General features: G+C 49.0%; 1 protein-coding gene across 1 annotated transcript in view; it reads right to left on the reverse strand.

The window, feature by feature from the left end:
• Window positions 1-14,789, reverse strand: part of erfl3 (Ets2 repressor factor like 3) — a 39,130-nt gene that overhangs the window by 2,593 nt on the left and 21,748 nt on the right. Inside the window, exons 2-4 of the mRNA XM_076152667.1 lie at window positions 9,498-9,732; window positions 1,620-1,735; window positions 189-1,342 (exon numbers count right to left, since the gene is read on the reverse strand). Coding sequence (XP_076008782.1) covers window positions 189-1,342; window positions 1,620-1,735; window positions 9,498-9,732 — 1,505 coding nt within the window. The remainder of the gene's footprint in view (window positions 1-188; window positions 1,343-1,619; window positions 1,736-9,497; window positions 9,733-14,789) is intronic.

The raw sequence follows: 14,789 nt of genomic DNA on the forward strand, positions 1-14,789 counted from the left end.
AGATGGATCTCATCAGAAAAGTGTGGAATGGAAACACTCTGATTAGCTTAAGGTGGATTTTGAGGCTTGACTGTTAAGGATTTAACTAATTCCTAATAAACTGTCAAAAGCATATTATGTAATTTTACACTGCATCTGGCAGAGGTCAGAGGTCATAGGTCAGTGCTAGATGAGGGTCCGTCTCTCACCTTTATCTTGGGCAGGCCTGCGCTGTTTAGAGACTGCGTGGAGGAGGAGCCAGATATCAGGCCCGAGCCGCTGGCTGAGCTCAGGTCGCTGCTGAACGACAGCGAGGAGCCCAGGCCGGAGGACGACAGGGACCCGGACCCTGAGGACAGGGAGCTCTGCCTGTGGTTGTTCTGGCCGTCCCGCTGCTTCCTGCCCAGTGGCGGCGGCTGTAGCTTAAACTTGAAGGGAGACATGTGCGGAGACTCCTCCCCCAGGTGGAGTGGATGATGGATGGGATGGGAGTGAGGGTGAGGGTGAGGGTGGGCAGAGTGCGGGTGGTGGTGGGTGGAGTGAGCCAGAGACGGGTGATGGTGCCGCTCTCCTCCCCTCTCCGATCCCCCGGCCGCCGCCAATCTCTCCGCCCGGTCGGCCGCTCCTCGCTCTCCGGACAGGCCGGCCTTGTCCGAGGTGGGCCGGTGGGGCTGAGGGATGACAATGTGGGGGTACTGGAGGAAGGCCCTGGGGCTGAGGTGGTAGTTGTACACCGACTGGGTGTGGGCCTGCAGGTAGCGCTTCATGTCCTCTGGATTGAAGGAGAAGTGGGAGCCCAGCATGGGGGACAGGGTGGGCGAGGGCGTGTAGGGGATGTGAGACGTGGGCGTCATGGACAGCGCCGGGGACAGAGGAGGGGCGAGGAGGCCGGCTCCCCCCGGCCCCGGTAGAGGGGACACAGGGAAGGGGGACAGGGGATCTGGGTGGATGCGGTGCCCTGCGGGGCCCCGTGCGCCCGGGTGAGCGCCTGGGTTACCCGGCCCTCCGTACATGCGGAACAGGGTCTCATGAGACACGCGGGGGTGGATGATACTTCTGTAGCCTACTCCTCCGCCGCCGGGTCCTACGCCGCCGCCCGCGACCCTCTCCCCTCCTCTTTCTCCTCCCCTCTCCTCGCCCGCTCCCCCGTTGCCCTCCTCGATCTCGGAGTTGACCGAGGTGCCGTCGCTGCAGTCGCTGACCGAGCCTCGGGCCATGCGGCGGGCCACCGAGCTGAACACGCCGCCCGGGCTGCGCAGGTCCTCGTTGGGAGAAAGCACTTCGGACGGCGTGGAGGGAGGGAAGCGGAAGTGGGACCCTGCACTGGTGGGGACGGGAGGGGCACTCTGTGGAACGCCACTGCCTAGAAAGGCAAAGGAGAGAGGAAAGGAGGGGAGGAGGAAAGGAAGAGGAGGAGGTGGAGCAAAGAGAAAAAGATGAGTAAGGATCCCAGGAGATAATATATAGGTTTTCCTTCAGTGTAATCCTATGTAATCATGCTATCCTATTGTGGGATTAGGAGCGACTGAACACACACACACACACGTTCACACACACACGGACACACACCGACACACACACACACACACACACACACACACACACACACACACACACACACACAGTCTGTCCAGGCTTACCAGTGGAGCCCATGTCGATGAAGGGGTAGTTGACCAAAACCAGCTTATTGAAGTTGAACTTGTAGGTGAACCTCTTGCCTTTGGTCTTGTGGAGGATCCTCTTGTTGTAGTAGTATCTGTGGAGACATACATACATGGTCAATACACTGTACATGTACACACACACACATCAAATAGCTGGGGGTACACAAGTGTGTATGAATTTAGTTTCCACAATCATCAATTCATCACATCATAAAATATCCTTCAGATTCTAATTTAACGAAACAAATATTGCTGCTGGTGTCAGACTATGACAGACTCACTCACACACACACACACACACACACACACACACACACACTTTAATAAGCGCAGGTCTTTCACGATACCGCCAGATATTACAAAGTGTTATGTGACATTCACACAAAGCGGCACCCAGAAAGAGCAGGGCGAGGATGACGAGGAAGAGGAGACGGACCGACATGACGCGGCGGTGGAAATGCGGCGGCGTGGGCCGATAAACAAACAAGGAACAATAAAATGATAAACAAACAGGTCAATACGTGCAGGATATGCAAACGGGAGGCTATTCCTGGGACGCATCGATTGAAAAGGGAAACAAGTATGAATCTGTGTGTGTGTGTGTGTGTGTGTGTGACCTGTGGGTTACTTTTTGTGAATTGCAGCAGCACACGTGTTCGTAGCAACTTCACTAATTTGCATCCGTCTTAAAGAATAGGAGTCGTCGAAGCGAAGTCACACACAAACCATGGCGACACATGATTCATTCATATTAGTCACTCATGTCCCCGTCTCTTTACGTAACACTAAGCAAAGCCATAACTCCCCGTCTTGATCTGTTTATGTAATGGCCATTCTCCCTCTCTCTCTCTCTCTCTCTCTCTCTCTCTCACTCGCTCGTCCTCTCTCCCATGGACACTGCCTACAGTACAAGGATCCATTTATATTAACCTTTGTTCAGCCCCGGCTCTTTATGTAACATCTCTCTTTTCCTTCACCCAGCCTCGCATCACATTTATGTAACCTCTGGATCTCTGACTGCCAACCGTCACACACACACACACACACACGCACGCCGAGACAGACGAGCGGGGGGAGAGAGAGAGAGAGAGAAAAAGACAGGATGTGAGTGTGTTCAACGTAGAGAGGGAGCGAGAGAGAGAGAGGCAGAGAGAGGTAGCAGGTAACGCTGAGAGTCCATTGACTATCATTACACTGAATGGCAGTTATGCAGACGCGGCATATGTGTGTGTGTGTGTGTGTGTGTGTGTGTGTGTGTCAGTGGTGGGGAGGTGTTGCCCTTCACCCCCTCTTATTATGCTTATTACACAGACTTGTTGGGCCTTTTTGTGCTCTGGGAACAGACTGTTGCTCCTTTTCACTTGTTCTTCTCAACCCTCCCCCTCTCCTCCCTTTATCCCTCCAATATCTCTCTCTTTCCCCCCCCCCCCATCTCTCATCAACCCCCCCTATGCTTTCCACTCGTCCCCTGAGGCTACGGGAGAGGGTGATGGCAGGAGAGAGAGGGAGGGAGGGAGAGAGAGAGAGAGAGAGGGAGAGAGGGGGAGGACAGGACGGCCCTGCGCTGTTGAAAACATTGTTTACACCGCGCACAAAGCAGCATGTAATTTCTGCTCTGGGGGAGACACAAGGGCCAGGAGAGGGAGGGAGGGAGGGGAGGGGAGAGGAGGAGGGAGGAAGCAAATGACGGAGCGAGGCAGCCAGGGGAGGATGGAGAAGAGACGAGTCCTCAGTCAAGCAGAATTACAACCGCAACAGCACTGTGATCAAATTAGCCGTTGATGGCGAAGCGAAGAAGCTGCGGCCCGTCTGAGGCTCCAACGTGATTACTGAGGCGGAAACTGAACTAAACCCAACCAACGCACCTTTGGCATCGTTACGCAACGTCTACATTACTGCATGTTGGCATTATATACATAATAATCTATGCATTTTGACACATTCATTCCAGTTAGCAAGCTCAGTATTTTAGTGTTACTGTAGTTTTGTTATTGTTTACTCTGCAAAATGTGCAGTCAATCATTGCTTTCATTATTGATTAGGGTATTGGCTAGGTTTTGATTGATCAGCTAATAGTTCAGTCTGCATTGTTGTAAGAAGAGAAGACAATTACCCGTCAGAGTGAGTAACAGTCACTTTTCAGACGCTTGAACCAGGATAGGAACAAATAAAGACTTAATGGATTCACAGATTTCAGATCAGGTGAGGTTTATTAACAAACGGCACTCTGACACTTTGACTGACTTTGGAAAACACCAGATGTCTAAAAAGCTATTAGTGCATTATAATTGGTGCAAGTATAAATGTGTACACATGGGTGGTAAAAGGCATCACTATGCTGCACACCTGTGTAACGCTGGCTCATGCAAGCAGAAAGAGCAGCCAACTTAAAACACACACACACACACACATGCTGCTAATACACACAAAGCTGAAATGCATAGTTGGAAGCAGACAACAACTTTGCGTAATCCAAGCTGAAGCAGCTGAAACTGTGTTTAGAGCGCACGCAACCGCCACCCCCCCTCCACACACACACACACACACACACCCATGTGCCGTCATACGGGCAGACAGTCTTTGAAGAGCATTTGAACTCACTTCAAAAGAGAAGAAAGAGATTCTTTGAGTGGCTGTGTTTAGCTGCCCACCGCACTCGCCTTACACACACACACACACACACACACACACACCTTGCATGTACCTATTTTATAACTGCCATCCCATTCTGACACACTGAAACACCCCTACCTCACTCGCCCAGCACTCACACACACACACATGGAGGGTATGGTGCAGGAGGTGTAGCTTGGATTTAGCCGAGGGCACATGGGGAGCGATCGATGCTGGCGCGGATTTAGGCAAAGCTTTCAGGGAAACTGAGCGGACGCTTTCTATCAATTCAGTTCTTATTGTGAGTGATACTCCTAAACCGGGGATTAAAGTGCACACATTACACACACTCATGCCCTCCAAAGCAGAGAGAGAGAGAGAGAGAGAGAGAGAGAGAGAGAGAGAGAGAGAGAGAGAGAGAGAGGTTTGTATTTTTACCTGCATACCTTTTTAAATGCATTAAGTGTAAAAGGCCTGTTATTATTCTTATTATCATGTGTATTATGTACATATGGTGAAGTGTCAAAGAGAGTAAAGGAGCTGTGGTGTAGCAGCTGGGGCAGCAGAGACTGTGTGTGTGTGTGTGTGTGCGCGCTCCTGCATTCACACTACGCTGCTCCTCCTTAAGAACAATAGGCTTGGCCTCAATTGCAACCTTTTAGTACGAGCCTATAACATGATATCTGCAGCAGATAAATCTATCCCAGCATCACTCCTCACACACACACACACACACAAGCACACACACACACGTCATCACTAAAAAAAACACAGCACCAGCACACTGCCCTGCCTATTGTTGGGCTGTAAATAGGCGCTGACTGTGACAGGAAGTTGGGATTACAATACTCCCCGTGAGCCCCATGTTTATTTTCTGCCTCTTTCGTCAGCGTTGGCTTGTACACTCACAACGTAGCCAGATCCACACACACACACATACACACAAACACACACGCGCTCGCACACAGGTGTGTGTTTGCAAGCTGCGCATGCTGTAAAAGAGTGCTTTGTGAGGCATCCAGGTCTGATCAGTGTTTACTGTCTGTAAAGGGAAATAGAACGTGTTTGTGTAAGGATGGGTTGGCTTTTGGGGTCTGATTGGCCAAGGTGTCACATGCTGTGTGTGCATATATATGCCTCTGTGTGTGTGTGTGTGTGTGTGTGTGTGTGTGTGTGTGTGTGTGTGTGTGTGTGTGTGTGTGTGTGTGTGTGTGTGTGTGTGTGTGTGTGTGTGTGTGTGTGTGTGTGTGTGAAGAGGGTCCGATTAGTCCTGTCACATGCTCTGTGGGTGTGAGTATGTACTCCAGCATACTCTGGTGTGCGTTTGTTTGTGTGTGCATGTGTGTACGCGTGCACAGCTCGTGTGTGTTCCGCCCTCGTCGAAAATAAAGAGCTCATTCAGTCGGGGACAATGAGTTACACACAACGCTCATGTGCGTGGAATATGTATATACGTGCTGCAGATACAATGGACAGACAGTACACATAAGCATACGTTGAACACAAAGTCATGGAGTGGAGCTGTCCCTGGCTGCTCCCGCCGCACTTTCTCTCCCACACTGGCCCTTTCCACACAAAGGGCCGTTGTGGTGAAAGGCCCTCTGACCTCTGAAAGGGTCCGGGTCAGATAGGTAACACCACATGTCTCTAAGCAGCATTGATCGCCCGGGGTACAAATGCTTCCCGGTTTACTTTTGATTCGCAAACATCACTTTCAATATGTGCAGCTTCTTTTATGAAATGTTCCAAATCCAAAATGGCATGAAAAGCTGCCACATTCCATTAGACTGACTTTTCCCTTCTTTCTGAACGTCTTTGGCATTATTTTAATCGCAATCTCCCAAAATCCAGCCAGATATATTTAGTCACTCTGGAGACTTTGCGATCGGCACTATAATTTAAAACAAAGCTATGTGGGTTTGGAGAGAATGCTTCCACTCAGCACGAGTCGGTAACGATGGAGACACCAGCCAGCGCTGCAGAGTTTAACAAGTCATTTAGCGGGTTTCAACTTCACATATACGCCGATTTGGAGTCTGTGTTCAATTTAGATGATAACATTTGTTAACCCATGGCAGCAAAATGAGTGTTATAAATGAAGGACAAGCACGTGTGTGAGGGTGCGTTTGTGTGTGTGAATTTACGAGCGTGCACACATGTGCTGTGTTGTATTGTTAATCTTTGCCAGCTGTGCCTGGCAGTTGACCTGACCTCTGACCGCCATGTTGGAGCCGGTACTGGCTGCTGACTGAAGGACGGGCCTGATCGTCTCCAGGAGCTGGGAACTCTTAGTCGTGATTACACTCATTAAACAGGCACCAGTGTGCAACCGCCGACTGGCAACACATTTCCCTTCTCTCCTCGGTGGATCAGTAGTCACATCGAAGAAAGAGAGAGAGAGAGAGAGAGAAAGAGAGAGAGATAGAGAGAGATGGAGTTGCAGGAAGTATGGAGGAGGAGGCTGAAGCTCGGCTGCTTTATTACTGGACATGTTTACTCCTTCACCCTCACCAACACACTGCTGCCATTGTCTTTCTGCTTCCCCCTGATGAAAATATGAGTAATGGTTATGGATTTATGTTCCCTCCATTCATTCAATAATTGCACCCAAAACTTCAGACACCACAAAGCTTGAGGAAGATCAAAGAGGGAAGTTAGGAAGATGGAAGACAAAGTGTCAATACGGCCTCACTGTGGCTATTTATACACAATAGAGTCCTTCCAAAAAGTATGTATTTTGTAATGTATTTTTAATAAAATCAAAATTAAACAAGATCATGGAATGACACGCAAGCGCACACACACTCACATACACACACACACACACACACAGTGTCAGTATAATCCTCTCAACAGGAGTGGGAATTTCACAGCGGCCGTGGGAGCGGGAGACCAGGATGACGCATGGACTTGGGCTGTGGCCCCTCAACGGAAAGCCAACACGCACACACACACACACACACACACACACACACACACATAATACAACATTCCCGATAAAGGGAATTTCCATCATGTGCATGGCAGACAGGAAAGAATAAGTTCACTGGGGTAAAAATAATAACAAAGGCTGAGTGATAAAAGGCACACTTGAAAACAGACATGGCCTTTCAAGTGTGTGTGCATGTGTGTGTATGCTAATTGCCTCATACCGACTTTGGTCTCCATTATTAGCAATCTCCAGGTTTTCTCCATATGAAGGGCACAAGGTGGCCTGCTCTCTAACTGTTTGCTCCATATGGGGACACTTACTACACACGTGTGCTTGTGCACCTCTTTTATAACTTCATTAATCTTTAGTGCCATTAATCCTCTTGCCACATTACTATTGATGTGCATCTTGAGAGGCTTCATTTCCAGCATCTGTTGTGGTGGAGGACTGACGGCAGCTCTGGTGTCAATGCAGGAGACAACATGCATGTGTGCGTGTGTGTATGTGTCTCTCCAGCCTCTAAGCTCCGAGTGAAGCTGGTCAATTTATAGGAACAGAGGGTGACAACTTGGCTGTGGGAGGCGAGGACGCAGAGTGCCAGATACACAGATATACATATAACTCCTGAGGTGAGAGCCTGTTGATAATCAGCCTCTTAGGCCGCTCCATCAGAGGACACTAAGGCCTGCTATATATACGCACTTACTGTAGCCTAAGCTCCAAATCTGTTACAGTACCAGAGGATGGACAGGCTATAAATACGCCGCATGGCCACAAGTATCCTGTCCACATTCTCTTTCTCTCTAATTCTGGACTCTTAAATCCGGCCTACAGAATCCAACCTATGAATGTGTGTGTGTGTGTGTGTGTGTGTGTGTGTGTGTGTGTGTGTACATCACAGGCAGGCACCCGCGCACATTAAATGGTTCATGTTAATTCCCTGTGTCCCTACTCGCTCCCATCTGTAACGGTGGCTGTGTTAAGCTCAGCTGTGTGCGTACGTAAGACCTCTCAGCCTTAATGAAGTAACTATGCCTTTACCTCCAACTACAGCCTACGTGGCTTTTATTACTTTATAGTGTTTTGCCTAATCATGGCCTCCTTTTCCTCCTGGGGACATGAGACCTACTGCTGTAATGCTAAAAACATTTGCGACATATTGTCTACTTATGATTGCCAAAAGCATAAGTAAGCACAATCAGAAGAGTCTGTTGTGTTGCTCGGGATTGATCCACTTTATGGGTTAAATCTCTCTGGCAGTAACCGTAGTTACTTTATTGGTCTGGCAGCAATTAGCTCTTTTTCAGATGGCAGTCATATTTGATTCAGCTCACACTCAGGGTTAGTAAAGAAGATGTAAATAAAGCCAGAAGCAGAACGTGAAGGCGAATTCGTCCACAACGGGTCAAACCCAAGGAAAAGCAAAGGGACGACGCCGATCCATCATTTAGCAAATACAACATAAATAATCAAGTGCGTTAAAGTAAGACTACCTGTGTTTAATTAAGAGTAATGGATACAGAATATAAAACACGGACCTACGGGTTCACTGCCAAAACTGGGCCGAGTCCTAACAAGTTAATGGACTTGGCTCTGTTGGGTTCGCGTGGCTTTAACGTGAAGGCTAAAGATGTGAAGATGTGGCCAGTGATCAGCCAAATGGGTCAGTGCTGTGCTGTAACGTTGCATGGAGGATAATAGTAGCTTCCAGGTCAATACCGTCTCATGGCACGCAGCCAGACTTTGGCCTTGGGTAGGACCCAGCAGCTAAATGCTATTAGTACCTAGCAGGCATGACTAAGAATGTCTGGCTGAAACAGAGACTTAGTGCTGTGAGACGGGGCTCTGAATGAAGCCAGTGTTGTGCGGTTTACATAAGTGTAAGGCTGCACACTGTTGGAAAATGTAACATTGCAATATTTGACTTTTTTTATTGTGATATCCAGCCAAATAAAGTCAGCGTCACCTTTCTGGAATGGAAAGGAACATGTCACCAGAGTAACTGTGTGAGTTTATTAGTGACATAACGCCTGCGTGCACCCGCAGAGATTAGTTGCAAAGCTAACGGCAGGGAAATATGGATTGATTATATAAGGCAGTGTTGTCAGAGATCCCCACTGGTTGCAAACCGACACTCTTCTGTGCCGAGGAACAATCTTACAGCGCTCATTAAGTTTTGTTAGAGGTAAGGGACGCTTCAAAAGACGAACCCACAAAGGAGCTGATGACAAACGTCTGAATCACACACACACACACGCATAGTCTGGAATCCAGACTCATACACGCACGGGCCGGTGTGTCTGACGTACCTCAGAGCCCTGCTCAGCTTATCGTAGTTCATTTGGGGTTTACACTTCCTGGCCCCCCACAGCCGCGCCACCTCGTCTGGGTCCTTGATGACGAACTCCCCGTAGTCTCCCTGCCAGGCGATGACATCATGGTACTCCTCTTTCCTCAGCAGCTCCAGGATGAAGTGCCACAGCTGGATCTGCCTGGAGCCCGGGCTGGACTCGGGCTTGTAGGCCCAGTCTGGAAAGGCGAACCCTGGAATGCAGAGATGAACAGAAGGGTTAGTGTGGGTCGTCCACACCGGGAGATAACAGTTATTGAATTTGCTATCGCTTACTTAATTAAATCTCCTTCCCAAGACATTTTGATACCATGAGCCCAAATGTCTACAGTCTACTAAAACACAGTTCTTTGCCACAGGCTGCATCTCATACTGGAACAAAACCAGCAACACAAGTGGGGATAAAAATAGTGATATTCAGAATATCACAAGAAGGCAGGACAAACCCACAGCTGAGATCAACTGCGCTCTTTTCTTTTCATGTACCCGGTACTTGAATGTGTGTGATTGACCGTCTTACCAACAGAAGAGCAAAGTCGAGACAGAAAGTAAGAGAGAGCAACAGAGAGAGAGAGAGAAAGAGACAAACTAAACTGAAACTTCTCAGTATTTTGACTATTTTGCGGTGAAGCAGTAATTTGTATGGAACTACAACTGCACATTCAAGTCTCAGAACAACACTGACATCCAGGGATTAATGTGTCACAGCTGTCTGATATGAGAGGGTCAGTGGTAGGTTGGGGGGCGCTCAGTGATGCAAGCAGGTTTCCACAGCACAACATACGATTACATTTAGGGAGTCAGAACTTGTAGCTTATTGCGGCGAGGAAAATCTGTTTGATAAGAGAAAAGAGGATTACAGGTGTTTACCAGACTCTGGATCTCAGACACACAGACACACACACACAGGTCCAGATAAGTGAGGCGGAGTATCCCCACGCTAAGTATCCACGGATCTCCTTTGATTATTGATCTGGCCGTCTTGTACGCATCTGCTTTCTCCTTCATGCTCAAGTCAACGTTTGAACGATTCTCCAGAGTTATTCCAGAATTTTACGGAAGGGCAAATGTGAGACAGACAGGAATACAGGGACAAAGAGAGAATGAGGTGGTGATACAGAAGAGAGAAGCGTTGTAACATGTCCAAACCTGCCGGGCTTATGAATGCCACTCAACAGAGGGCAGGGAAGCCGTTGATAAACCTTAATTGTTTTGCGCTCAACCAAGACCATCTAAGGCTTCTGTATAAACCACAATCCTCTACTGTCATTAGGTCACAACCTCACCACCGCAGGCCCTCACAGGAAGCACACACATACACACCGATACTGTAATACTGAAACTCGTAGTGTCAGTGGGCTGCGTGGAACGGCATGTCAAACCCTTTCCACCTCTCCTCCGGCTCTTTCCTCTCTTGCAGTCACTCTTTCCTACGGCGGGAGGCAAAACAACGCGACCAGTCATCTCTCCTCTCCGTCCCCGAGTCTCTCTCCACCTGCTGCTTTGAAGGAAACGGAGCGGGCGACGCGGAAACAGACTGAGGGCGTGGGTACGCGACTGTCTGCACGGGCATGTGCGCGGCGCCCAAATGAGCGAGTTTGAAAGAGTTTATGTGTTGTGTGTGTTGAAGTGTGAGTTTGTTGGTGTACGTCTCCCACTAACATTCTGTTGCGGTTTATAATACTCAGCCAGATATAGCCGGGGGAACGATTATCATTTTACACATCACTCTTTAAGCGCTGATTATCACACAATTGAGGAGGTCAAGTCAGGCAGAAGCATGCATCCCGCCCCGCTGGTTCTTGCTTTATAAATGACCTCTGACCTCCTGTTCTGGAGGCGAGCGAGAGAATTTCAGATTGGGAAAAAAAGGAAAGCGTTTCGTTGTTTCTTATTACTTTTTAATGATGCCAACGCCGTTAACTGTGCAGCATGCAAATGGCACCGGGGGGAAACGCAAAGAGCTGAGCCGGAGCTACAGAAATAAGCAGGTCCAAATCAACAGATTATGGGTGTGTGGGCCTGTCAATGGATTTACTAGATGACAGTGTGAGGGGAGATGGAGAGATGGAGAGATGGAGCGAGAGAGAGAGGCAGAGAGAGAGAGATAGCACTGATAATCTCCTCTGCACTCGCCTGCTCTTAACATTTAGTCGCTGTTGCGTAACGCTGAATAATGTCAGTAGCACATCTGTCATATTTATGAATGTGTGCTGGAGTGCTTGTTCATGGAGGCTTTCTTTCTCCAACGCCAGTTAACTGACATTTTTTCCTTTTATGTTTTCAAGAGGGCCGCATTTATGTTTCTAGCCAACCAGAAAAACAAGTTTAGGGCCAGTGAACATCCCGCGTGTCTGCTTGCTGCTAACCCTCTCCTCGCCGCCGTGATGAACCTGACTCACCGACTCTAATCCCATCGACTCGGGGCAGTTTCAGATGCAAAAATCGCATTTATTGAATTTCAGTCGCATGATCATTGCATTTCCCTGGACACGACTGAACACGATGCAGATGGTGGGCGGCCAATGTGGTCGTCCACCGGGCCACTACACTTGTTATCGTTCACTTATCACAAACACCACGAGGTGTGAAGAGATGACGGTCTAAACAAGGCAGAAAACATGGAGAGCTTCTGTGATTTTTAAGAGTTTCCAGACATTCATGAGTAGGCAGCAGTCTGTATGGAAATGAAAACATCACTCACTCCTGTCACTGTATTTCCTTCTCCTCCCACCCACCTACTCCTCTTCATCTTCCATCATTCAAACACTTTCATGATCAATTTATGGAACGCTTTGCCTGAGCGCATATGAAAAGCCCAATCCCTTGATTTGATCGAAAAACACATTTATTCACAGCCGCTTACGTCGACCCTGAGCGGCGTTTTCTTAGTGTGTGTTGTGTTTGCTTACAGTGTGTGTGTGCTGCCGTTGTCTTACGAGGTGTTGTCTCTGTTCTGCGTTCTACCTCTGGATTGTTACATGGTGTTTATGTCTTTGGGTGGGCACAATACAATAAAACAAATGACTTGTTATTATCAAAGTGTGAGTGAAGAAGAATCACAGGGCCAAACGGGCCTCCTTCAACCATAAAACACACACACACACATTCCCACAGCCCAAGAGAACACACTTCTTCCAGACGCAGGAGATAAATGTAGCTATTACAGGAGTTATTAAGAGTATGTGGATGAAAAATAAGCAAAACTCAGACAGAGACAGTGTGTGTGTGAGTGTGTGTGTGTGTGTGTGTGTGTGTGTGTGTGTGTGTGTGAGCAGGTGTTGGTTTGTGAGGATGTATCTGTTATGATCACTTTGACTTTGGTACAGACCACAGAGGTCACCGTGCACACGCTCGCACACGCTCACGCACACACACATCATATTTCATGTCAATGAGTGAAATGGATCCCTTATAAATACTCCGAGCTCAACTTCCCCTGGCAGTCGGGCTTGCGTGTAAATAACAACAAGGCGACATCGCCGCCTGAAATGAGGCAGAATCCGCTGTGGCCACATTATCTGAAGCAACAGCCCACAGATATCACACAGCAAAGTAAAAGGCAGGAGTCAGGTTATCCTGTTCAAGATCAATGTGAGTGTGTGTGTGTGTGTGTGTGTGTGTGTGTGTGTGTGTGTGTGTGTGTGTGTGTGAAGGAGCGAGGTGAGGCAGAGAAAGAGAGATATGCTGGGGATTATGTTTAAGGAATGCTGAGAGCTAGAACAGGTGCCTTTGTCCTTCCATCTACCCGGAGCCCACCCCAGGCTGAGCTGTCCTGACTCACATTGGATCAGCACACACACACACACACACACACACACACACACACACACACACACACACACACACACACACACACACACACACACACACACACACACACACACACACACACACACACACACACACACACACACACACACACACACACACACACACACACACACACGTGTTTCACCAGCTTTGTATAGCCAGTAGGAGAATTTCAGTGGGGAACTTCTGGAATGTGTGTGTGTGAGTGGATGATCTGTGTGATGTTGTCAGGATGAAGAAGAGAGGGAGAGGAGCAGCGGGGACGAGGCTGCAGAGCATGACCTAACCCCCCGCACTTAACCTCCCTGACCTCCACTCTCCCTCTCTTTGGCTCCTTCCCTGCCTCCCGGGGGAGACACCAGATAGCCATTACAGCATGTAGAGCAGCAGTGTGCGGGTGTGTGTGTGCGTGCATCCACACACACACACACACACACACACACACACACACACACACACACAGACAGACTGCATCAATAATGTAAAGACTGGCGTGGAGGGTTGACGATAGGGGTGCGCCTAATCTTTGCTTTGGGACACAAGGCTGTGTCTGTGTGTGTGTGTGTGTGTGTGTGTGTGTGTGTGTGTGTGTGTGTGTGTGTGTGTGTGTGTGTGTGTGTGTGTGTGTAGGGGGGGATAAGGAGTTGTGAGTTGGGACAAGTAAGGGGCAGGTGGTAGAAAGTGATGCAAAAGGAGGAGGAAGAGGAGGTAGGGAAGGAGGGAGAGTGTGTGTGTGTGTGTGTGGAGGGGGGGGGTTTAGGGGGGTGTAGAAGTGAAAGAGAAGAAGGCAAGATGAGATGGGGTGAGCGCTAGGACAACCAGACAACAGCGGAAAAGAAAGTGGGAGAAAAAGAGATGGGGGTGGGAAACAAGAGTGGGAAGAGGGAGAGAGAGACAATGGTTTGAGTGGGAGAGGAGACAGGGGGAGTGAGAGGAGGGAAGGAAGGAGGGGGATTAAGGGAGCGATGAGATCATAGCTCGTCTGGTAGTCTGTTGTCATCCAGGTCAGATTGCTTACCCCCCCACTCTAACCCTCCCTCCCTCCGTCCTTCCTTCCCGCTCCCTTCCCAGCTCCTCCTCCTCCTCCTCTCTGGCCCTCTTCCTCTGTGTGATCTCAGTGGCAGGGCCCCAAGCAGACTTCTAACACTGCTGCTATTCCAGCTATTTGCGCCGCTTACCCGTCCAATAATGACCTGTGCGGCGCTCGCACATGGGTCGGGGGATGGGGAGGTGAGGGGGCTGGCTGAGGACATGAAAGCAGCGGCGCAAAATCACAGGGAAAGAAAGGAAAGTAACATAATAAGAACATGATAGAAGTCTTGCGGCGAGATGGCACTGAACTGCGAGAGAGTGAGAAAAGAAAAAAAAGTGTTACAGCCGGGAAAACGGAAACTTCTTAATGAACTCTGGTCAACTTCTGGGTCAGCTCAGGCGAAGG

Source organism: Genypterus blacodes, unplaced genomic scaffold, assembly GCF_046128005.1.
Source record: "Genypterus blacodes isolate CSIRO-AG114 ecotype Tasmania unplaced genomic scaffold, CSIRO-AGI_Gbla_v1 ptg000057l_1, whole genome shotgun sequence".
Classification (NCBI taxonomy): Eukaryota; Metazoa; Chordata; class Actinopteri; order Ophidiiformes; family Ophidiidae; genus Genypterus; species Genypterus blacodes.